General features: G+C 43.0%; 2 protein-coding genes across 7 annotated transcripts in view; one reads left to right on the top strand and one right to left on the bottom strand.

The window, feature by feature from the left end:
* Itprip (inositol 1,4,5-trisphosphate receptor interacting protein) overlaps positions 1–2,578 on the bottom strand; it is a 28,926-nt gene extending 26,348 nt beyond the window's left edge. For 2 of the 6 annotated variants that reach the window (XM_074078353.1, XM_074078352.1), the window contains exon 1: positions 2,307–2,423. The gene's annotated coding sequence lies outside the window, so the exon portion shown is untranslated. Of the gene's footprint in view, positions 1–2,306 lie in introns of all 6 variants that reach the window. The other 4 variants (XR_012449632.1, XM_020180821.2, XM_020180822.2 and 1 more) reach the window with 4 other exon arrangements.
* Positions 2,579–2,585: 7 nt separating this feature from the next.
* The window catches only part of Cfap58 (cilia and flagella associated protein 58), a 122,582-nt gene continuing 101,495 nt past the window's right edge, over positions 2,586–23,672 (top strand). Inside the window, exons 1-3 of the mRNA XM_074078351.1 lie at positions 2,586–2,717; positions 19,486–19,767; positions 22,308–22,456. Of these exons, the coding sequence (XP_073934452.1) occupies positions 2,589–2,717; positions 19,486–19,767; positions 22,308–22,456 (560 nt within the window). The 5' untranslated portion in view covers positions 2,586–2,588. The remainder of the gene's footprint in view (positions 2,718–19,485; positions 19,768–22,307; positions 22,457–23,672) is intronic.

Raw genomic sequence — 23,672 nt, 5'->3', positions numbered from 1 at the left:
AAAACCCCAGTACCAGCCAGTTGCCAGTGGCTCATGCCTGTAGTCTTAATCCTAGCTACTCAGGAGGCAGAGATCAGGAGGATCGTGGTTCAAAGTCAGCCCTGGCAAATAGTTTGAGAGACTCTATCTTGAAAAAACCCATTACAAAAAAAGGGCTGGCGGCTCAAGGTTTAGGCCTTGAGTTCAAAATCCATTACCTCAAACAAAACAAAAACCCCATACTGCCCCCCTCCCAAAATAAATGAATAAAATGCTTGTTTCAGCTCATTAAGTGCTGAATACGTAGAATGGAAGCTAGGGACCATCTGTCTGGAGCTGTGACATGGAGTGTTGAGAAAAGCTCTTTGGTGATCTCAGGAAGGGCACCTACAGAGAAACCACACTTGAACAATGAAGAAAGAGAACACAGATAGGGATGGAGGGTTTGGAAGGCCAGGACAGTATGCTGTCCCTCCTCACCTGCTTCCACTCCCGGGGATTCCTCTCCTGATCCTGCTACAGCTGTCACCTTTTCCCTCCACACCCCCCCAAGTGGTACTTACTCACCACCTTCATACAAGGCAGCAAGCTGGATGTACCACTCAGTAATTAAAAAGGAAAGTCATGCTGGGCACTGGTGGCCTTTGCCTGTAATCCTAGCTACTTGGAAACTGAGATCAGGAGGATCAAGGTTCAAGGGCAGCCCGCCAGCCAGACCCCATCTTCACCAATAACTGGGTGTGGTGATGTGAGCCTTTCATCCCATACTGAGGCTGAGATGGCAAAGATCCTGGTTCCAGGACAGAACAGGCATAAAATGTTCGTGAGACCCCCATCTCAACAGAAAAAAGATGGGCGTAGTGGTGTACACCTGTCATTCCATCAATAGTGGAATCCTAAAATAGGAGGATCACAGTCCAGGCTGGGCTGGGAAAAGCTGAGACCCTGTCTCTAAAACAGCCACAACTAAAAGGGCTGGAGGTGTGACTTAAGCAGCAGAGTACCTGGCTAGCAAATACAAAACCCTGAGTTCAACTCTGCCCCCGCCAAAATAAGAAGGACAGCCCTCTGAGGCTTGCCTCTTTCCTTCCTCCCGTCTTCATCTGGGTGAGCTGTCCCTCCTTCCACCACCTGGGCTGGAGAGCACTTGATTTTCAGGTTGAAAGATCAAGTCTTTGCCCCCTGAAAGCCAGAGCTTGAAATTGTTACATCTTTGAAAATTACCCAGAGGATAGCACTTGAGGGAAAAAGCTTTTCCATCCACCCAGGGAGAGCAGAGAGTGGGTAAAACCACTTCATGGTTACTCACAAGTGGAAAATCTGAGGGCAGAACTGCCTGGAGCAGCAGCAACACGAGGGAATCAGTGAACAATGAAAGCTTCTTAGGCACAGGAGGCTGGGCTCAACACTGCCTGTAACCTTATTAACCAGGAGGTGAAGGTGAGTGACAGCAATCCTACCAGCAGTGTCTGCCACCCAGTTTTCACTGCTAACTGGGTGGGTGACTTTAGCTGGCAGCCTCTCAGAGGCAGAACTGGTTTGTAAAAGGGAAAGGCTCTGGTCAAATGCAAAGGGGCCCAAGAAAACAGAAAACAACCCAAAACTGATTTACATACTACCTGTACCTGGTCTTCTCCCAGTAAGTAAGGTGGGCCTTTGTCACACCAGGCAGAGGGGCATAAGGCTAAATGAGGTTCTGTCCTGGTTCCGTCAAATATTTTCCTTTCCTGCTCACCAGCATTTTTGGTTTTAGGAAGGAGTGGGAGTCTGATCTGGGGCTTCTGAATTCCTTCACCTGGCTACCAGGATGGAGGAGGCCCAGGATGGGCTTGAGGATGGGGTTAGAAGTCAGAGGCAGCGCCTACTTATGGCCCCAAGAGAAAGTTCTGCACAGCGTGGGGTCTGCTCCATTAATAGTCTTGAAAGAGGAAGTGCCAGGGGCTTCATCAGGCCCGAAGTGATTTCATTGCGTCAACACCATAAACCAAGAAAAAACAAACTTCACTTCCATTTTTTTCTTCCAGGAGGGGAGGGAAGGCTATGGAGCAGGACAACCCTGCTTCAGTAAGGGATGGTTCCGGCTCTGGGAACAAACACGTGCTCCCGCCTAGGGCTCCGAGGATCAGCTGCCCACCAAAAGGACCACTGGGAGAGCGCGGGGCTCCGCGGCCCGGGCTGGAGCGGAGAGACCCGCGCGCATTGCCCGACGCAGCGGGAACGCGAATTGTGACCGATCTAGACAATGCGCCCGCCTTTGAACGCGCGCTTTCAAGGAGTCCCCAAACAGCCCCGCCAGGAGTCCACGCGGGCGCCCGCATTTCCCGCACCTCCGAGCGCCTCCTCGCCTGTCCTCGATCTCAGGCGCAGCTCCAAGGAGTCCCGGTCCCCATCGCGCCTTTCTTCCAACACACTGGGCGACTGGGGGTCAGCACGGCCTCGCATTCAGGCCCCGGACTTACGTTCAGCCTTGGTCGCGCGGGTCGGGGTCCCGGGCTCCACCGAGTGCGGCCAGTGGCTCGGGGGATGCGGGCGGCGGGACTGCGGCTGGCTCTCGCCTCCTGGCCTCCAGCCGCGGGCTCTACCGCGCTCCGGAGTTACTCACTTCCTGGATGTCACGGAAACTTTTTCCTCCTTATAAGAACAAAACACCCGCCTCTCCTGGTGGCCGCAGAAGCTTCTTAAGGACGACCGTGCCGGTGGCGGAGGAGGGCCGAGGGTCAGCTGTGGAGATCTGCCAGGTGACCCCCCAGAAACTTCCGACGAGAGTGCAGAATTAGGGAGCCACCCGGCGGGGCGGGAAGCGGCCTCGGGAAGACAGTGGGCAAGAGGGCCGGGGGCGCGGGGAGGACGCCCTTAAAAGTTGGCCTGGGCCACAGAAGGAAGGGGTTAAGTCACTGGGAGTCTAGCAGCGTTTTTGTGGCGCGTTTTATGAGCGGTGGAATTCCTGGGGCCATCTATTTTGTCTCTGAGAGGAAAGTATAAATGGAGACACTACGCCGGCCTTTTTTTTTTTTGCAGTTTGGATGGATTAAAAGAACTCACCAAATTTTATGACTAATGACTGTGTTGTCCCTTTTTCAGGGATCGACCAGGCACAAAGGAGATGGGCGAGCAGCTGCGATAGGGGGCACTTTCCTTTCCAAAGCCTGGTTAAGGTTGTCAAGTTAGATGTAGCATTGCATCCCAGTGTTAGATGGCTGCGTATGGAGCCATTCAGGGGTAGAATGCTTGTCTAACCTCTGTGAGGACCTGGGTTCAAGTCTCCAGCACAGCTAAAACAAAACAAAAATAGAGGCGTCATAAACCAAGAACACTTGAGCCCCGATTGTCTTTCAAGTTTTAAAACTTCACTCCACCCCCATGAGAGCAAGTTATTGTGGAAGTATTTTTGATGTAAAAATCATTCCAGAGTAAGCAATATTTTAACGATAGCTGCATGAAAAAGAGACTTGTGTTACTTTGGCTCTTTTGTCTCTGTAACAGGGTTGCACATTTCCAAGTTACTACAGAGTGGAAACTGTGTTTAAAAAAAATTTTTTTTTTTTTTAAAAAGAGCTGTGGCCTGGTTTTGTAAAAATTTTAGGAAAATTACAATTGATTGTTTTAGGAGTCATTATTCCATTAAAATTTTTCTGCAGTTATGAAGCTAGGTGTTAAGCTTAACCACTGTTGTACAGTAGGCTGTCAGTTCTATGATGCCCGTCTAGCATTTTGTAAGCTGCTCTGACTAGCAATATATAGGTTCATTTAACGTGTTTATATTGGTTAATAAATGTATTCTTAAAAAACTTAATAGTTTATAAAATCCGGAACCTTCTGACCTCTTCCCTTTGGGACCTGCCCAAATCTTACAGCCACAGTGGTGGGAGAAGCTTGCTTGAATTCTTTAAGTTGTTTTAAGACTGACAAAGGGACATTTGGGAAAGTAGAGTACCCTGTCCAGAGATTACCACCATCGCTACTGGTATGTAGTCCTACCTCACCTTGCTTTCCCTCTCCATCCAGCCAAGTAACTTTAACACCAGCCTGGAACACATTAGGCTGTGTCTGAAAGATAAACAGGCAATGAGAAAATGTTCTAAAAATAGAACTCCCTGGCCCTTGGCCCAGGGTACTTTTACATTGAAACTTCTGCTGTTGCTCACAGCCCTTTCTTGACATCAGAAATCATTATGGCAGAGTTTGGGGTCCAGTGGAGGGAAATGGATCTGAGGGAACATTCTTGAAATTGCTGTGTATTTCCAAAATATCTACAGGTTGAGTGGGTGAGGCACTTACTCACTTTTCCCAAAGGAGGTGGGGAAAATTCCTGGGAGGTGGGAGCACTGCACTAGCAAAATCCTTTGGCTAAGAATTCAGGGTTATGCTGGAATGTCAAGGGTAGTGCTTGAATGCTTGAATGCCCTCTGAGGTTGTTACCCAGTTTGCAAAATTTTGTTCCAGCAAATTCTAACCAGCTGTAAGTATTCATTTATATAAGGGATATTTACTATGTTTGGTTTTTCTTTTAAGCCTCTTGATTTCACCGTCTTCATCCTGTGGGTGTCTTTCATGGGCTCCTGGCTGCTCTCAGGACCAGGCTACCATCCTAACCTGACACATAAGCCATTCATGAGCTAGCCTCTCCTTACTTTCCTAACCCCTTATCTGAAACCATGCTGGCAGTTCTTAGAATTTGTGATTATCAGAAGTAATGTGCTGCCTGCTTAGATTTCCCGCTGTGGATATCTCCTCTCTGCAGCCTCCATCCCATCTCTTCCTCCAGCCTGTCACCCCAGTGCACAAGCCTGGTATTCATGTTTAATTGTGTATTCAGTCTTCAGATCTGAGGATGGAGGTCACTTCAGGGAGTCTTCCTTGAAGCCCCATACCTGTTCTGGACACTTGCTGTGCACTTGCTGTATCACACTCTGGAAGAGTTATTGAAAGATAGGAAAGCACAAAGGATTCAGCTTCTGGGAACAAGAAGGTCCAAGAAGTCAGGGAACCCCTGCTTCCAACACAGAACTGCTGTAAAAAATATATCAACAATTGTAAGAAATGGGGATGTCAAGATGTGAGACAGGAAGAGGGAACTCAAAATTGTGACATGAATGTAGGTGCCAGTGGCTAAAGATGGGTGAGTATCTACACAAGGGGTGTGGATTATGATCCATTCAGGCCTTGGTTTCTAGAAAGAAGTCTGGGCTTGAGACCTCTACTTACAGTGGGGACCCCGGGAAGGCTGACTTTCAGTAACAGGAAGATGTTAAAAAAACAAAAACAAAACACTCCTCATTGGCACAGGGTCCTCAAAGAAGCTTGTGGTTTGCCCAGGACCTGAACTAATTAAAGAATGCCTGCTGTAGAAATCAAAACCCCAGATTGCCTATGCCTTGCAGAGCTGTGAGATCCTAAATTAAGCTACTCGTCCTGAAGTTAAGAACATGAAAGCAAATTCCAAAGTGCCAAATCCCCTGGGTCCTGTCAGAGGCAAATCTAAAAATCAGTGGTTTATTCCCATTTTTTTGGCAGAATTAAAACATCTTCCATCAAAGACTAGCTTACAATAAGAAATTAGAAACAAAGTAGGACATGAGTTACATAAAGGAGTGAATATGCAGTTGTAACAAACAGGAGAATTATCTTCTTAGGTACTACTATCTATTATCTTAGATAATAGAGCAATTTGAAAAAGACTATAAAGTCATGGTCAGGCTGGGGGTGTGGCTCAGTGAGAGTGCCCATCTAATATGCTCAAGGCCTTGGTTCATTTCCAGAACTGCAAAAAAAGTTATGGTTAAAAAAAAGTGATAAAGAGATAGTACATAGGCCCATGAAAAAAAAGAACAGGTAAAAATTTGGAAAATCTACAAATTTAATATGCAGAAACAAAAAATCTATTCATTTACATTTAAAAATATTAAGTGGTCAAAATTCTTTTCTAGTGAGGCAGTAGTAATATATTAGTAAAAAATACATTGCAACAGCTCATTAAAAGGGGAAAGAACAAAAAGTCAATTTCATTTATAAGTTCTGTCTCAGAAATCTTGCAAAGCAGGCATTCCACCCCTTAGCTATACCTCCAGTTCATTCTCCTCTGGTTATTTTTGGGCATGGGGATCTCCTGAACGATTTGCCCGTGCTGGCCTCGAACTTCGATCTTTTTGATCTCAGCCTCCCAAATAGCTAGGATTATAGCATGAACTTCCAGTGATTGTGTCAGAAATCTTAAACAATATTAACAAATAGAACCTCAGCAACACAGCAAAAGAATATTGCAGCACAAATAGATCACAAGAGAAAAACTGAAAGATCAACATAGATGCTTGAAAAGTCATTAGACCCAATTCAGCACACAGATATAAACAAATGTTTCTGTAACATGATAGAAACAAAGGCTGAAGTTTAAGCTCCCCAAGGCAATATCATACTTTCTGGGGAACAACAGAAAGCTTCATGTTAAAGCCAGTGCAAGACAAGAATGTCTTCTTTTAATTGCATTTTAAAAAAATTTTCCCTCCCTTTCTTCCTTCCTTCTATGTTTTTGAGACAGTGTCTTCCACGTTACAGCCCAGGCTAGCCTGATGCTGGGATTACAGGCATGTGGCATCTAGCTTTATTGATTAAGAATATTTTTGCCTGAAAGTAACAAAAAACACAGCTGTAATTTTATAAGTGTCCAGGAATATAAAACCTTTTGACAAATAAGGGTTTGTTTTTCTCAAATAAGAAGGCTGCATATAGATGGCTGTTTGGTTCAACGCCTTTGGTTAAAGTTGACGTTCGTTTACTATTTAACAGATATAACATGAGCTGGGTGATGGTGGTACCTGTACTCCTACAATCCTAGCTACCTGGGAGGCTAAAACCAGGAGAATTGAGGTTTCAAGGCAGCATGGCAAAAAAAGTTCATGAGACCCCCCCCCCCATCTGAACTGAAAAAAGCTGGGTATGGTAGCAAGCACCTGTCATTCTAGCTGATGAGGGAAGCATCAAATTAGGAGGATCACAGCCCAGGCTGGCCTGGGCAAAAAGTGAGGCCCTATCTCCAAAATCATCAGAGCAAAAAAGGGCTGGAGGCATGGCTCAAGTGGTAGGGTTCTTATCTAGTGAGCAGTAAGTTTAAATCCCATGAGTTTAAGTCCTAACATCCCTTCCCCCAACAAAGGTACTGCAAAGTTGCTCTCCAAGAGTTTTCACCAATTTAACCTCTTGACAAATATCTTCTTCTCTCCTTTCCTCTCCTCTCCTCAACTCTCCTCCCTCCCCATCCCCTCCTCTTTCCTCTCCTCTCTTCTTTGTCCTCCCCTCCCCTTCCCTGCTCGCTTTGCTTTTTCTTTTTTTGAGACAGAATCTCACTGTGTATACTCGTCTGCCCTTAATCTCAAGATCCTCCTGCCTTAGCCTCCTGAGTGCCGGGCTTACAGATGTGCTTACTGCATCTAGCGTGCACTGGATATTTTCTAACTAATTAGGTTGCTTCTTTTATAGATGAAAAAAGATATCTCAATGTCTTAATTTGCACTTCTTTAGTTATGAGTGAGGCTGAACAGAACATTATTTATTGTCTTTATTTGAGAACAGTGAGTTGCAACTTTGCCTATTTTTCTTGTGTGTGTGTGTGAGAGAGAGAGAGAGAGAGAGAGAGAGAGAGAGAGAGAGAGAGAGAGAGGGAGAGAGAGAGTAAATGGAAGTTTTTTCAGGATTGTAGGTGCTCTATGAAGTTTCAAATTCCATAGTGAAAGGTGACTTGTGACAAACACTGGATCAAATATGGAACATCACATTTCACAGTCAGGAACCCTGGAAAAAAATTTAAAATGAAAGCACGTGGGACAGATTTCCTGTTCACTCCTAGCTGTGGTTAGCCCCAAACAGAATCAAATGCATGCCAATGGAGAGAAAGGAAGCCAGCCCTAGTCAGTGGAAAAAGGGCACTTATTTTCCTTGATTTGGTCCATCTCTCACCACCGCAAATCCCACTCTGCCTGGAATTCCAGGAGAGGACAGCAAGTGAGTTACAGTGTGTTTTCCTGCTTTGCTGAGCCCTCAAAGGTGTCACTTGAATAAGATGGATAATTTGCATTTGGCTCTCTCTTTCCTGAAGGTCAGGGTCAATGATGGCACGCTCCCTTAGGAATGTTGGGTCCTATAAGGATGCTAGAGATTACTTACTGGGGAACAAGCAGTCCAGAGAAGTTAGGTCACATACTCAAGGTCACATTGCTGGTTAGTGGCAGAATAATAGCCAATACTTAGACTATGTGTCAGGTATTACTCCAAGCATTTTGCGCATAAAGGCTCATTCAATTCTCATAACAACCCAATCTAGTGGATAGCATTAGATTCCTAGTGAATGGAGGAGAAACTGAAGCCCAGAGAGATTAAATAACTTGTCCAAGGTCACATGGCTAGCAAGTGGGAGAGCCAGGTTTTGAACCTGGCACTTTGGCTTCAGAATCTTGCCCTGCCTTCTACCCTGTCTTTTTGTTCAAAGGCACATTGCACTGTATCATTTCCCTTCAAATGTACAACTGCCCTGAGCAGCCCCAAGAAAGGAGTTCTCAAGCTTAAAAAAATACATTTTACCTTACAATGTACTCTGCATGTAAGTGTATTATATTTGAAAGACAGGTTCCTTAAAAATGTTTACTGCAATCTATTATATTCCTTTATTTTGTGGTGCTGAGGATCAAATCCAGGGTGTGATACATGCTAGGCAAGAGCTCTATAGTGAGCTATGCTCCCAGTCCTCTTCTTTTCTCTTTTTCTGTCTCTTATCCACGATTTTGAAAGAAATGCAAGCCACAATTTACTAATGAATCAAGATCCCTACTTAAAAAAAAAAAAAAAAACTAAAACTCCTTTACAGAAAACTACTCTTCTAGCTCACATCTCTCATGGAAGCTGATCCTGGCTTCTACATGCTAATTTTCCATCCACACGCACCACTTGGAATGGGAAAGAGCTGACATAATTTCATTCGAGCTTATTTCTGGTCAGTAGCCATTCATTGCTTTTCCTTTAATTCCCGTCTAAAGATGGTACACTGGACCTTGAAACAAATCTCCAAGCTGTAACTCTAGACCTTCACTCCTTATTCATCCGTCCATTTATGCATTTGTTCATTCAATTATTTCAGCATCAACTCTATGCTGGGCATTGTGTCAAATCAGGAATTGGCCAACTGGATTGGCAGACCCAATCCAGAGCACCACGTGGTTCTGTAAATAAAGTTTTATTGGCTCACAGTCACACCCATTCATTTAGGTGTTACCTATGGCTGCTTTTGTGCTATCACAGTGCAACTGAGTAAGCTGCTTCAGAGACCATGTGACCATCCATCAACTTTTCCATTAATTATCAACTTTTATTGAGGATCTACCGTGTGTGCAGCTCTATGGGCAAGAAACAGACATAGTTCTTAAGCATTTACAATGAGGATGGGCAGAGGAATGAGAAATACATCTTTTTTTTTTTTGATCCTTAATACTTCTATTTGGGGCTCTGGTGTGTCCTGGGGTATGATTTTGTTTGACTACTTAAGAATCTAACATGGTGGTGCACCCTGTAATCCCAGCACTGGGGAGGATAAGGCATGAGGATTGTGAGTTTAACCAGCCTAGACTACATATCAAAACCCTGTCAAAAAAATCCCTTAAATATTTATGTTCCAATAGCTTTCAACTTCCCTTAGTCACTAATCACTCAAGAATAATTGCTGTGTGTCTGAATGTATAAGTGGTTGTAGTTCCCATTCATTCTTCAAGCTTTCTATTTTGAATGTCTCTTATATGTGGGTCAGTGCTGTAGACACATTAATGAAGAGACTGGTTCCCCCAGTCTGTTGGAGATGTGAACGCATAACCACAAGACAGAGTGTTGAGAGGGGGTGAATCTGTTCATGGTATACCTTATGCATGTATAGAATTATCACAATGAAATTCCCTCACATTATCAATATATGATAATTCAAGAATAAAATAAATTTTTTAAAAGAACGGAAAAATGCTTTAAAAAAAGACAGGTTAGCCTGGCACTGGTGGTACACACCTATAATCCTAGCTACCCAGGAGACAGAGATCAGGAGGACAGCAGTCAGAAGCCAGCTACGGGCAAATAGTTTGCAAGACCCTATCTCGAAAATACCCTACACGGAAAAGGGCTGCAGGTGTGGCTCAAATGTTAGAGTGCCTGCCTAGCAAGCATCAGGCCCTGAGTTCAAACCCTGGTACTGCCAAAAAAATAAATAAATAAATAAATAAAGACAGTGTATTGACAGAGGGGTGCTCAGGTTTTTTTTTGTAGTACAGAGGCAGGGTGCCTAACTGAAAAGATTTCTTGGAGGAGGTGAAACTGAGTTGACTCTTTTTTCTTGAAACAGGACCTCATTATGTAACCCAGGCTAGCCTTAAACTCACAATCCTCCCGCCTCAGCCTTCTGAGTGCTGGGATTATAGATGTGAGACCCCATGCCTGGCTGGACAGCAAAGGAGATGTGGGGACCAGCATGTGGAAAGCTGAGAGGTAGTTGAAAACAGCGCTTTGGGGAGTAATAGCAGGAATTAGAGCATTGGCCTGTTATCTAAATTACTTGTACTTTGATTTTTAAAATGTTTATTCCATTATTTATTTACTTGTGTGGAGTCATTCCATCTTTTTAACCAATCTGGTCAGCTGGTTGGTTTGTCCCTGTAGGACATGGTCTCTTGGGCAAGGAGCAGGGGCTGAATGAGCTGGCTTAACAATATGACTAACCAGTCATATTGTGCCTGAAGGTCATCTGACAGAAGAGCAGCTGCTGGTAAACTGACCACGTTCCAGGCAGCTGAGATGCCCAAGTGGTGATAATGCTACTGACCTCTTCTTCCAGTAAAATGCTCACCTGCAGTGGCCGCTCCCTCAATACAGCTGCCTTGCACGCACCTGAGCTCCCCGTCTTCCTAATAAATCTGCCTGAGCCTCGCTGCCTCCTCCAGTATCAAGAGGGAAGTTTATCTAGAGCCCCTTTGGGAAGTGGTGTCAAATGCTCAGCAAATGTTCTGTTAAGTTAGATCTGCAGCAGACTGGAAAAGGAGGAGATTAAAGGAATAAAATATGCCCCGCACAGTTTCAGAGAGCACGAGCCAGTTGGGAATCTGCTCTGTCATCTAAGGTGACCATAGGGCCGGCTGATAAATGATAACAATTTTCTGTAACACGCGGGCTTTTAATCTTCCCAATAGCCTGAAGGAGAAATGTTAGACATGATGACTAGAGCAATTCCTTCCGTGTCATCTGGGGCCCCAAATGTGTTTTAGATTCCATGGATAGTAAATCCAGTGATATCATAAAAATACTTGTGCAAACAGAACCTGAGTTGGTCAGGACTTTCTTTTTTGGAGAGGGGTGGTATATAAGCAGTGAAAACTCACTTTAGCCGAAACAAAGAACGTGATTTGTCAGGGGGATACAAAGTACGTAACAGAATCCAAGAGAGCAGACATTGCTGGGCCGATGTCAGCCATTTTCCTTCTGGGTCTGTAGCTTCTCCTCATTCATTTTGCTTCCTTCTTCCCTGCCTGTAGCCTGCCTTTCTCTACCTCTCCAAGCTTTACATGTTCAGTTCCAGGCCCCAGTGAAGATTGACTAGCAACTCTTTATCCTAGATATAAATTCTAAGGAAATAATAATAGAGTAATAACAATAGGGTTGGTCTCTTCACAGGAGACCCTCTCAGTTATGGTCCTGGGGAGGTAGGTAGGGCTTCCTGGAGCCTCTGGCTTCAGAGAGCCATGCACTTGTTGGTGGGAGTTACTAGTCTCAGAGGAGAAGGTGGGTTATGTAGACTCTTCCCATTAGAGACGAGTGGTTCTTTTGGGATACAGTTGCTCTGCATGCAGGTTGGGAATTCGTATGTAGGGCTGCAAAGTCACTGGCTCCGCTTTTCTGGAGGTTTACTTTATATTCTCACTAGGTGCTGTTGAAGATGACGAGCTCTGTACATAATACTGTTTTTACTACTGTGTTACAGCCACCACTTTGAAGTCCTGGGAGGCCACTGCGAGGTATTGTATCCAGGTTTAAACAAGGAGCTCTGCACAGGTGTTACAGCGCGTGATCACATATTTGAGTCGTCTGGCAGAACAAATGGGTGTATCCTTGTCTGTCCCTGGTCTTTGAGTTTGTGGCCATTTCTTTGCTATTCTTCTGAAGCTCTCTACTACTCACTATACTCTCTTATCAATATTAATGACCACTGGTTCCCAATAGGGACCTCACCCTCCCTACAGCAGGATTTTGCAGTCTTGCCTTGGTTTCTGCCCAATGCTACTTCCCATATTTGGGATTACTTCTATTTTCTTCCATGTCTCTAACTCTTATTGTCTAACGTCAAGTTTAAGAGTCATGTCTACCAATTACCTTTTCCTAGTATGCCATCCTTCATTTCCTTATTTCAGAACTCATTCAATAGTCACTCACTCCATAGTTATTTACTCAGACCAGTGTTGGCTGGTTATATTAGTTTGCCAGGGCTGATATAACATAGTACCACAGAGTGGGTGTCCTAAAAAACTCAGAAATTTATTTCCTTAAAGTACTGGAGGGTAGAAGCCCAAGATAAAGGTATCAGCAAGTGTGCAAAGTCTCTTCCCTTGACTTTTCTCTCTGTGCACACATTTCTGGTGTGTCTTTGTGTGTCCAAATTTCTTCTTACAAGGATACAAGTCAGATTGGATTAGAGTTCACCCTAATAGCGTCACTTTAACTTAATTATATTTTAAAGGACCCTGTTTCCAAATGTAACAATTCTGAGGTATGAAGGATTAATGTTTCAGTATATATGAATTTTTCTGGGGGTGGTGGTAGTGCGGGGGATAGGATTCAACCCGTAAACCCAGTACCAGTGGGTTCAAAGCTGAACAAGACATATGTGATCCTTGTCTTTTGTTATTGGTAGAGCAGGCAGAGATTATACAACCATTCACTTGACTAGATCATTCATTACCATCTACCATCTTGGGATGGTCCAAGAAGTAGAATACACAATGTATGAAAAGGTAGTCTTGTGTTGGGAGGCTGGTCAGGAAAGAGTTCCCTGAGGAGTAAAGATCTGAAGAAAGGATAGATGGGAGTCATCCAAGAGAGGGTCCAATATTCCACAGCAATCAACATTGTGAATTCCAGGCAGTGGGAAAGAAAACAACATTGTCAAGGAATTAAGGTCAAAAGGGTCAGACTTCACAGGACCATCTGTCCTGACACCCTCATTTAAATGCTTACTATATTCCACTTTTGGCGGTCTTAGAAGGCTGTGGGATAGGTGGCACACGTGTTTGGCTTCTCCTCGTGCTCCTTCAGGGAGAGGTCCTGTCTTCAACAACTTTTGTATTCTTTTCGCACTAGGCATTGTAGGACTGGGCATATAGTAGGTGTTCGGGAAACAAACTAGGTGGGTATAACGAGAAATGAGATTAATGAAAGCTCTCTGATTTGTCTAAATTGGGGCCTGACATAATTTTGGTGGGTATTTCTCCTGAGACTCTGAAAGGTGAGGACTTTTGGTACCATGCTGCCCCCTAGTGCTTCTTTTTATTGGAACAGAACCTGTGAACAGGGTGGTGACTACTCTCCTATACACCAGACAACTGGAAATTAAACATTCTGTTTCATCATCATCAACTGATTTGTCCTACCACTCATCCTTTCACCCATTTTTCCACTCAACAGCATCTCATTCCTGTGAATTAAACATGTCACATGCCTTTCTGCCTCTTCGTGGTTCCCTGATTGCCTGTGTGGAGGTCTTTATCATATCATAAATAACGCTCTGCGGTATCAGTGTCTAGATTCTCTAAGCTCTCATGGTGCTTTCTGTCAACATGGCATTTTACTAAACAATACATAATATTTCATTATGATTAATTGTGGATGCACTTTTTTGTCTTTCCCCCAATTTCACACTATGAATGCAAAAGTCAGTAGCTTTGCCTTAGTCACTGTTTCATACCAAATACAAAGGTCAACTGAAGATAGATTAGAAAACTAAGTATGAAGAGGTAAAATGATGAAGCTCACTGAGTAGATGAAGAATACCTTTACAACCTTGGGGGTTGAGAAAGACTAAGCCACACTGAAAAGGTATATAAAAGTAAAATAAATAAAAGAAAAAGGGAAAAAAGACAAAGAGTTACACTGTCAAAATTAAGGATTATTGTTACACAAAGAGCATAAAGGAAAAATTTCCAGCCTTTAAGGTAGATTAATGTCCAGACTTTACAAAGGTGTCTTGCAAATCAAAAAGAAGAAAGAGACTGATAGGAAAGCAGGCAAGGGCTATGAATAGGCAATTCACAGAAATCCCAAGTAACTTAAAGGATGTATCTAGCAGAGAAAGTGAAAATGAAAGCAAAAATGTGCTGGCACTTCTTCCGCCGTAATGACAGAAACTAGAAAAATGGCTAATTAGATGAGTCAGTATTTGTAAATCACTTAGAACAGTGTCTAATACTTGTTAAACACTGCATGCACGTTTATGAATAAATAAACTACCATTTTCTGGCAAGACAAGGAATCTGGCACACAAACCCTTGTACAACACAGTAGTGTGTAGTGCGGGGCTGTGATTCTGAGACCCAGTCTACCAGTACTTGATGCAGTTAAGTGACCGGGGCTTCCACCAGGTAGTAGGCACCTTTGTGTTGCTAGGCAGTGTGGGGATAATCACATCCTTCCAGGTTCATGACTTGGCTAAGAAACAGAGCTTTTGTCTGTGAAGGGATTTGGGGGCAAGGCAGGGGGCACGTCCTCCTCTAGCAGGGCGCACCGCATGGGAAAAGAGTGAAAGCTGTTTTTTAGCCCCCAATAGTCCCTTGGCAGGATTTCTTTGTGTAGGACGCATCTTGCCTGAATGTAATGGGTCCATGCATCCCCACGACGTTCACAGTCTCATTCCTAAACATGTATTTAAAAGGAATTGGCACATACGTTAATAAAATGGACTATGGACAAAAGCAGTCCTGGCTGCGCAGTTTGTGGTTTTGGAGAGTTGGAGGCAGCCTTCTTGTCTAACACTTGGGGAATGGAAATAAAACGTGGTGGACGGTCCATTTGAAATGTTATGCATGCAGCGAGTTGGAGGCCAGCCTGAGCTGTACTCTGAGGCCCTCCCTCACTACCCCCATCCCTTCCCAAAATGCTGTGCAGCGATCAGAAGCAATGAATGTGATCACCACACCAAACATAGACAGATCCTTGAAAAGAGTTGAGTGAAGAAGTAGATAATAAACATACCCATTTTTAAATACACTGATAAAATACTATCCAAGTATCTTTTCTCAAAAATGCTTATCCAAGCACAGTAGCATGAATGCCTATGGGGCTGAGAATGAAGGTTGGGAACAGGGATGGGGATTAAAAAAAAAAAGGAAAAAAAAAATAAAGCCAGAAAGGAGTCTTGTGAACTAAGGAGTTTGATGAGTACAACTCTGCATCTGAAGCCCAACCCGCCCGGACTCCTTTTTCTTAGGGGTCTTCTTCCCACACTTGGGGATTCCTGAAGGCTTCTCAGAGACCTCCCCTCACCCCCGCCCATTTCCTTGGCCCGCCCCATTCCGGATATATTTGCATATTTCTCCAGAGGAGTAAGTGCCCTCCTCTGAGGCTCCACCCCTTTCGAAGTCCGCAGGCGCTTTTGGGGGCGTGGCGGTTGCCAGGCGACGGAGGACGCGCCGAGCGCGGGGCGGGGTGGGGGGGTTCGCCCCGGGAGGGCGATACAGATAACGTGTCGCCGTTTTAGACATTGGGGGCAGTGCATAGCCCCTTCTCCTGACTCCGTCCCAGTTTCTGCGATCTCTACAGCAGCCTTTGAGGCCGCCCCCACCGAGCGTCAGGATGGCCGAGGTCAGGAGTCAGGGCCTCCCGATCTCTCACCTCTCTCTCTACTTCTCCCTGTCATTCCTCTCCTACTACTCTTCCTGTCACATCCATTAGTTCTGATAGTCCTCCATTAGTGGCCTATCTCTACTTGCACCCTCATTTCCTCTGCCTTTCTCTGTTGGCTCTGGCCCCATTACCTCTCCTTCCTTCCTGAGTTTCCAGACCCAGACATGACATGCAGCCATCCCTAGAGTTCAAATCATAAAGTGATACCACAGAGAGGTACGCAGAGAAATACTGAAGAAGTCTTCTCTGACTGGGGAAACCTAGAAGAAGGCTTCATAGATACTTGTCACCCCTACTTACTGACTCTTGTCCACCTGTCACACCCTGGTTCCTTAACCTATGATCACCGGCCGTCACACATCTTCATTAAGGCCCATCACTACTGCCCTGTGTTGTCACTGACCCCTGTTGACATCATACAACCTCCAATCATCCCTACATTATAGCACATCCATCTCCAGCCTTACTCGACAAAGGGTCATTTCTGCAATCCTTTAGTGACCCTCCAGCTGCCCATAAGGCCTCTCATTTATAATCTCAACAGCCTCAAGTCCTTGGCATCACTTGCCATTCACAGTCCCTAACCACCATGGCCCTCCTTATACAAAGTCCTCATTGCCCCATCAGAGCCCTCCCCAACCTCAGTCATTACACAGTCAGCTCCTGTCAGCTTCCACTACATGGACATGGACTGTGAGGCCCTGTGCAAACTGAAAAGCTTCAATATTATTAACAACTTTAAGACATCGCAGCAGAGCATCAGCCAAGGACAGGGCTCTTCTGAACACTGAACCCTGAGCAGTTGAATGGGACTCAGGCTTGTGAAGCCAGCCCTGGTCCCAGCTTCTCAGCAGTCATGCCCGGTCCCTACTGCTTTCCTTGTTTCCTTTATCTACATCATGTAATCATTCCATTGCCTCCACTTTCTGTGGTTAATGTCTCTGTCCCTTCCTTATCAACCCTCCATCACCCACACTACCTGGGCCTGAGTGCCCTCATCTTCCTCTGACATTCATGCTGCTGTGGCCACATCACATCTCTCTTCCATATCTCCTTGTTTTCCATCTTCTCCTCTTGGTCCTTCTAGTTTTCCTAAATATTTTCCATTGTTTGCTTTTGAGTGTTTTATTTCACTCTTCTTTGATCTCCATGAGTGAGCCCCAGGTATTAATACTGTGAACTAGTTACTTCCCATTCTTCCTTTCCTTTCATTATCTCCTCATTTCTTTCTATTTTTCCGTTTACTCAATATCAGCCAACATCTCCTAGCCTCTGCTTTTCTATTTCTATTTTGTTCTCATCTTATACTGTGACTTTTCCTTTTTTTTCCACAAATTGGTACTCCCAACACCTAGAACAGTGCCTGGCACCTAGTGATGAATGATGAAATGACACCGTTCCACCCATCAATTCATGTTGATGTGCTGCTTATGAAATATACATGGTTATATATGGTAATAATGTAGACACAAAGTGCTTACTGGTTTGGTCATGGCTAAGAGATTATTTTTGCTTTGCTTTTAATAATAGTATGTTTTTTAATGACCATTTGAAAAATTTCTTTTGTTCATAAAAGTTTCTTCAGAATGTTTCCTTCTTTGACATTTTTCCGTTTCTGTGCTAGGTGCCAGGTATACAGAGAAAACCTGGCTTGCTGATCGTGTTGACATTAATATCACTTACAAGGATGGAACCTAGGACATTGCTGTGATAAATTTTTGTGTGCACTCATGTTTAGTATCAACAAGAGGGAAGCAAGGAGCAGCACCACCTTATTTCCCTTCCTCCTTTGTTGAGCTGCTATATTGTGTTCTTTGCAATGATCTTTTAGTCCTGAGGCAAACCCCTGTTGAGTTTAAAATTAGTACTGAAGTTGTTATACAAAGTATAATTGATTCTACATTTGTAGAAAATTCTACATTTGATTCTGCATTTGTTTTAATCTCCAAGGACTGTGTTTTATGTCATGCCACCTTTAGAGATTTAATAGTACAAGTACTTTTGAAAACTAAAAATGTGTAGACTTTCTCCATATTGGGCAACACAGGCTTTTCAAAGCAGGAAGTAAACAGACTACTTGCCCAGAATCTCCACGGTGAATTGGACTTGTAATTGAGATGAGAGATCATAGTAGCTGGTTTTTGTGATTAGCAGTAGAGTATTGAAGTTAAGCCTTTTTTTGTGTGGAATATCAAAGTATAAATTTGCAAGCATAAATGAGGCTTTGTGAACCTTATTGCACCTTTACTTAAAAGTCGTGAGTGCTTTTGTGTGGCCCACAGAATAATGTGATCCACACTCCTTAAAATGTCATTCTGTGCCTTCAGTCTGTCCCTTGCTCTGTAGCTAGTCTCCTCTCTGTCATGCCTCTTATACATTAGCCAACCTGGATATTTGTTGCTCAAACTTCTGCTCAAACTTTGCCCTCTGCCAGGAATGTCTTTTGCCACTTCCACCTGTGAAAATTCCCCTTTTCCTTCTAGGTCTGCTCAAATGCCACTTCTTTATGAAGTGTGCTTTATTCGTGCTGCTGGGAGTAATTTTCTCTTCTAATAGAATTTTGAATGTATTTTATGGGAGGGAGGGCCCAAATTTTATACTCACATGACCTGCATAGCATATGCCAACAGGTAGTAACATATAAACTCCTTGTGGATGGGCTGTTTATTTCTTACTTTGATATCTCCTACAGGCTCTGTCACTAAAGTTACATATAGCAGGTGTTAGTAAGTATTTGCTAAGTGAATTAATTAAATATACTAAACATACATTTCATTATTATTATTATTAATTATTTACCTAAGAAGAAGTAGGTTTTCATTTGCTAGAGTAGTCATAACAAAATACCACAAACTAGCTAAGTGTGGTGGTTCCCACCTATAGTCCATGCTTCTCCGGAAACAGAGGTAGGAGGATGGTGGGCTGAGGCTGACTGGGCAAAAGCACAAAACTCTATCTGAAAAACACACTAAAAACAAAAGGACTAAGGTATGGCTCAAATGGTAGAGCTCTTGCAAACATGAGACCCTGAAGTCAAACCCAAGTACTGCCAAACAAAACAAACAACAATAAAAATGACAGCAAAGTACTACCAACTGAGTAGCTTAAAGCAGCAGAAAATATTCTTGTCTTTTAGTTTTCAGAGTGTGAAATCCAGGTTTCAGCAGGTCTTTTTGCAAACTTTGAGAACTTGAGTATAACCCTTCCTTGCTTCTTCCTAGTCTGGTAGGAGATGGCAATCTTTAGCCTTCCTAGGATGCATCTGTATCAATCCAGTTTATCTTCATGTTCTCCCTGAGTTCTTCTATGTCTGTCTCTGTCCAGAATTCACCTCTTTTTTTTTTTTAAAGAATACTATTCATATTGGATTAGGGCCCACCTTACCGATCTCATCTTAACTAATTTTATCTTTGTATATAAGATGCACAAATGCATCAGGAAATGAAAAGGGAAACTTCCCATCACATCACCCTGATTTTTCTGCTTGCCAGTGGCATTTGCTTTGCTTATATGACAGTTGTTCATTCAGGGACAGGGGCAGTAATTCTCTGATAGCAATGGAGTAACACAATGCCACTCCCATTGCTGCTCTTTATACAGGAAAAGAGTGACAAAGCGGTGCTGGAAGAAACTGCATTTGAGGAAATCGAAAGAGATTTTCAAGAGGTTCTTGGGGAACTTTCAGGAGATAAAAGTCTGGAAAAATTCAGGATTGAATATGAGAAGCTTCATGCTGTCATGAAAAAATCTTATGACAATGAAAAGCGTCTGATGGCCAAATGCAGAGAGCTGAACGCAGAGATCGTGGTGAATTCTGCCAAGGTTGCTACTGCCTTAAAGCTCTCCCAGGATGACCAGACCACCATTGTGTCCCTGAAGAAGGTCAGTGATCTAGAAAAGGATGGACTTGAACTTCAAACATCATTCTTTCATTGTGTTGGAAGCTCTAGGCTGGTAGTAAATGAGTTATTAGTTAAAAAATTGGATGATTTATGTATTCTTTAAGCTTAGGAAATAGTGTTCATTTTTAAAGAAAATAATTATCCCAGGTGAGTTTTCACCATGCAGAAAGTAATGGAGAACTTTACTGCTTTGGTGTCTGGAAAATAATGGGTTAGCAAAAAACACTTAGAGATAAGTAAATGCAAAAACAGGAATCTCAGTATGTCTTATTTGATGTAAGATGAGTAATGACACATCTGATAGTTCGTTAAAGATATTTTTATATTTCTACTTTTCTTCCTGCTTCAGGAGAGAATAATTTGATAGTAATTTTCATGGCCTCTCTTTTTGGTACCCCTTTACTTCTCCCTTCATCTTTCTAATTCCTCTAACAGAAAAACCAGGGATTCAGTCTGGGGGACTACTGAGGAGGTGTGACTTTTTATTTTTCATCCTTAAGTGTGCTGTGTTATTTTGAAGACAAAACATAACTGTTCCATGTTGATATCAGGATGATAAGAGGTTGAGACATATTAATTTATAATTAAAACTCCAGCTATAAGAAATAATTTATAAACATTTTAGGTAATTCTGTTAATAATATACAATTAGATGTCATTCAATTCAAATTAACTTCCAAGATGAGTACAAAATATGGTTTATCTGTTTTCTTAGAAGTTATTTATTCTTTTTTAAGTGTAATTTTTCTCTATTGACATTTTGTGTGTGTTGCTGAAAAACCAATATAAGAAGGCTTTAGTTCATTTTATGATGGCTTTGGTAGTGCTGGGGTTTGAAGTCAAGGCCTCATGCTTGCTAGGCAGGTTCTCTACCATTTGAGCTACTCCATAAGCTGTTTTTGTGTTGGGTATTTTCAAGATAGGGCCCTGTGAACTATTTGCCTGGGTTGGCCTCAAACCTTGATCCTCCTGATCTCTGCTTCCTGAGTTAGGATTATGGACACGAGCCACCAGTGCCTGGCTAAAATTTTTTTAATTATAAATTTAAAAACAAGAAATGCAAGACATGAATTGATTAAAATTACACTGGCTGGTCTGGGGATGTAGCTCAGTGATAGAGCACTTTTCTAGCATGTATGAGGTCTTGGGTTCAATTCCTAGCACTGCAAAAAAAAATTCTACTTGGTGGATATAATTTGGAAAAAAGTTTATGTAATTATATTTTTGTTTAACTAACCTTCATTCATTTTATCAAAAGTCATACCTATGGCTGCTACATAAGAACATATCCCAGAAACTGACATTTTGCTTTGAATCACTAAATTATTCACCATGGTTACTAAAGAGTAATCTGTATAATATAATATGAGTGTGAATTTATCAAATTAAATACTCCCTTCCACCCATTTTATTCCTTGTCAACATACAAGTGGAGTATTTTCACCTAAACCCTTATAGATTCTTATCTGTGTAAATGACCTCCCTACCACTTGGCAAACTTTTGCAAGACACTTGAGTGGCAGGACATAGGACAAAACTCAAGGCTGTTGCAGACACTTATGGTGCTTTGCTCCTTTACTTGAATGGCTGTAATTCACTTTTAAGTATTTATGCTCATAGCAGTAAGGAAGCCGGAGCTGCATGAGTCATGGTTTCCATTCCCTGCCATGCATTTTGTTTTTCCTTGAATACACTTGATGAGAAGGTCTGGGTTTGGGCTTCTGAAAACAGGAATTGCCAAGGCTGTGGTGTACGGTTTGGAACCAGCTCCCCAGGGAGTTCCAAACCCTACATTGCCATCCATCAGGCATTCACTTAGGACCTGAGAACAAAATATATTTTCATTTGCAAATTTATCTAGAAGTTCTATTCATTCTCTCAGTTTAAAGCCGGTATCTCTCCTCATTTCTTATATGAAAGAGCTTATTGTTTTTTTGAATTTGGAAAGCACCATAAGCTTTCATTTTTAATTTTGTAAATCTATCACCTTCTTCATCAGAAATAATCCTCCTAGATAGAACAATCCTGTAGAACCCTGTGGCCACACTCACCCCTTGCCTGCCAACCCCCCTCCTTTTTTGAAGGTACTAGAGTTTGAACTCAGGGCTTCATGCTTGCTAGGCAGGTGCTTTACCACTTGAGGCACTCTGCAGGCCCTTTTTTTGTGTTGGGTATTTTCGAGATAGGATTTTGGGAACTGTTTGCCTGGGGCTGGCTTTGAACTGTGATCCTCCTGATCTCTGCTTCCTGAGTAGCTAGGATTACAAGGCATGAGCCACTGGTGCTCAGCTGCCAGTCTGCCTCTTTAACTGTGTTGTTCACTTTTAATTAGCTTATGCTGAACAATTCAGAAGACAGTAAAAACTCATGCATAATGCATAAGGTATATTGTATAATAAATTATATCTTTCCCTACAAATAACTACAATACTGTAGTCATAGTGTTATTTTATCTGCTAGCTTATCTTGCATCCAGGATCCAGTATGGTTTTTCTCATTGTTACCCTGTGGCCTATTCAGGAAATTGAAAAGGCCTGGAAGATGGTGGACTCAGCCTATGATAAAGAACAGAAGGCTAAGGAGACGATTCTTGCCCTGAAAGAGGAAATAGTGAACCTGACCAAACTAGTCGAGCAGGGGTCTGGACTGTCCATGGACCAGGATAGCAAGTAGGTGAAAGCCTTCCTGATGTATGTTGGACTTGCTTTTGTAGAGTCTTCCTTCTGCTATGGACAGCAAGGGCTGGCCAGTGTCTTCTTGAAAGGTTCTCTGCAAAACTCTCCTTTGTTGTTTGATTCCCACTCACTGTTTTCTGTCTGTCACTATTTTTTTCTTTTTAACACTCCCTTTCTCTACATAGAAGAACTTCTAATTTGTGGTAATATTAAACAAATGGCTCTATAAGAATCAGTACTATAGTTTCCACGTGAGTAAAGATTTTAGGTTTCTTTCTTTCAAACTTGTGTAGAATAGAACTGGCTAGGTTTTTGCCCAGAGTCCCAGCAATTTCCATGCACCCACTCTCCCTCCCACCCCCATCAATCCCATCTGCAGCTTTCCTACCCGCTCAGATTCTAGGTCAGAAATCACAGTTGCTCTTCTTACTTGCCACTCCCTCATCCCTTAAAGCTCTGTTTGTTGACTCCAACTTCCTGTGGCCCATGCTACTGCCTTGCCTTGTTCTCCCTATTCTCTGCTGGATTCAGCAGTAGCTTCCTTACTGGTCGTCCTGTCATCAGGAAGACATCTCTCTCTTTATCTAGTACAGCTCCCAAATTTATGCTTCTGAAGTACACATGCACTTATCTCCAGCATAACACTCTCAACAGCTACCCGTACCCAAAGGATAAATCCTGAGTCTAGAACATGTTCAATGCCTTTCATAAATCTGCCTCAGTGACCTCTGTCCTCATATTGAGCCACACCATGCTGCTCATGCCTACGGGCCTTTGTCACACTGCTTTCTATGCTGGGAGTGCCTTTTCTTTCATTCCCCCCATGGTAAGGTAAACGCCTATTCATCCTCTAAGACCTATTTTGAACACCATGTCAACTTTGTCACCATCAGTATCTATTCCCACCTTCTCTCTACCTCTAGACCCCAATAACTAGACAGAAAGAGTCACTGTATTCTGTTTCCACAGGACCCATTAGGCTGTGAACTCCTTGAAGAAAGATGCCTTTAATATTTCATGCAAGCGTCTAGCACTGTGCAGTGCACCCAATCATCACACTCCCAAGATGCCCAGGGGAGTATATGAATGGGCACACACTCCCTTGGGCATGCTGAACCAAATCTAGTGTTGTGCTCAGTTTTTCTGCTTTCTCAATGTATTGGTCCAACTTTGATGGGTAATTCTAAGTACGAGTGCTGGAGGAGGGAAA

This window comes from Castor canadensis, chromosome 7 (genome assembly GCF_047511655.1).
Source record: "Castor canadensis chromosome 7, mCasCan1.hap1v2, whole genome shotgun sequence".
NCBI classification, from domain to species: Eukaryota; Metazoa; Chordata; class Mammalia; order Rodentia; family Castoridae; genus Castor; species Castor canadensis.
This window is presented reverse-complemented; position numbering and strand designations above follow the sequence as displayed.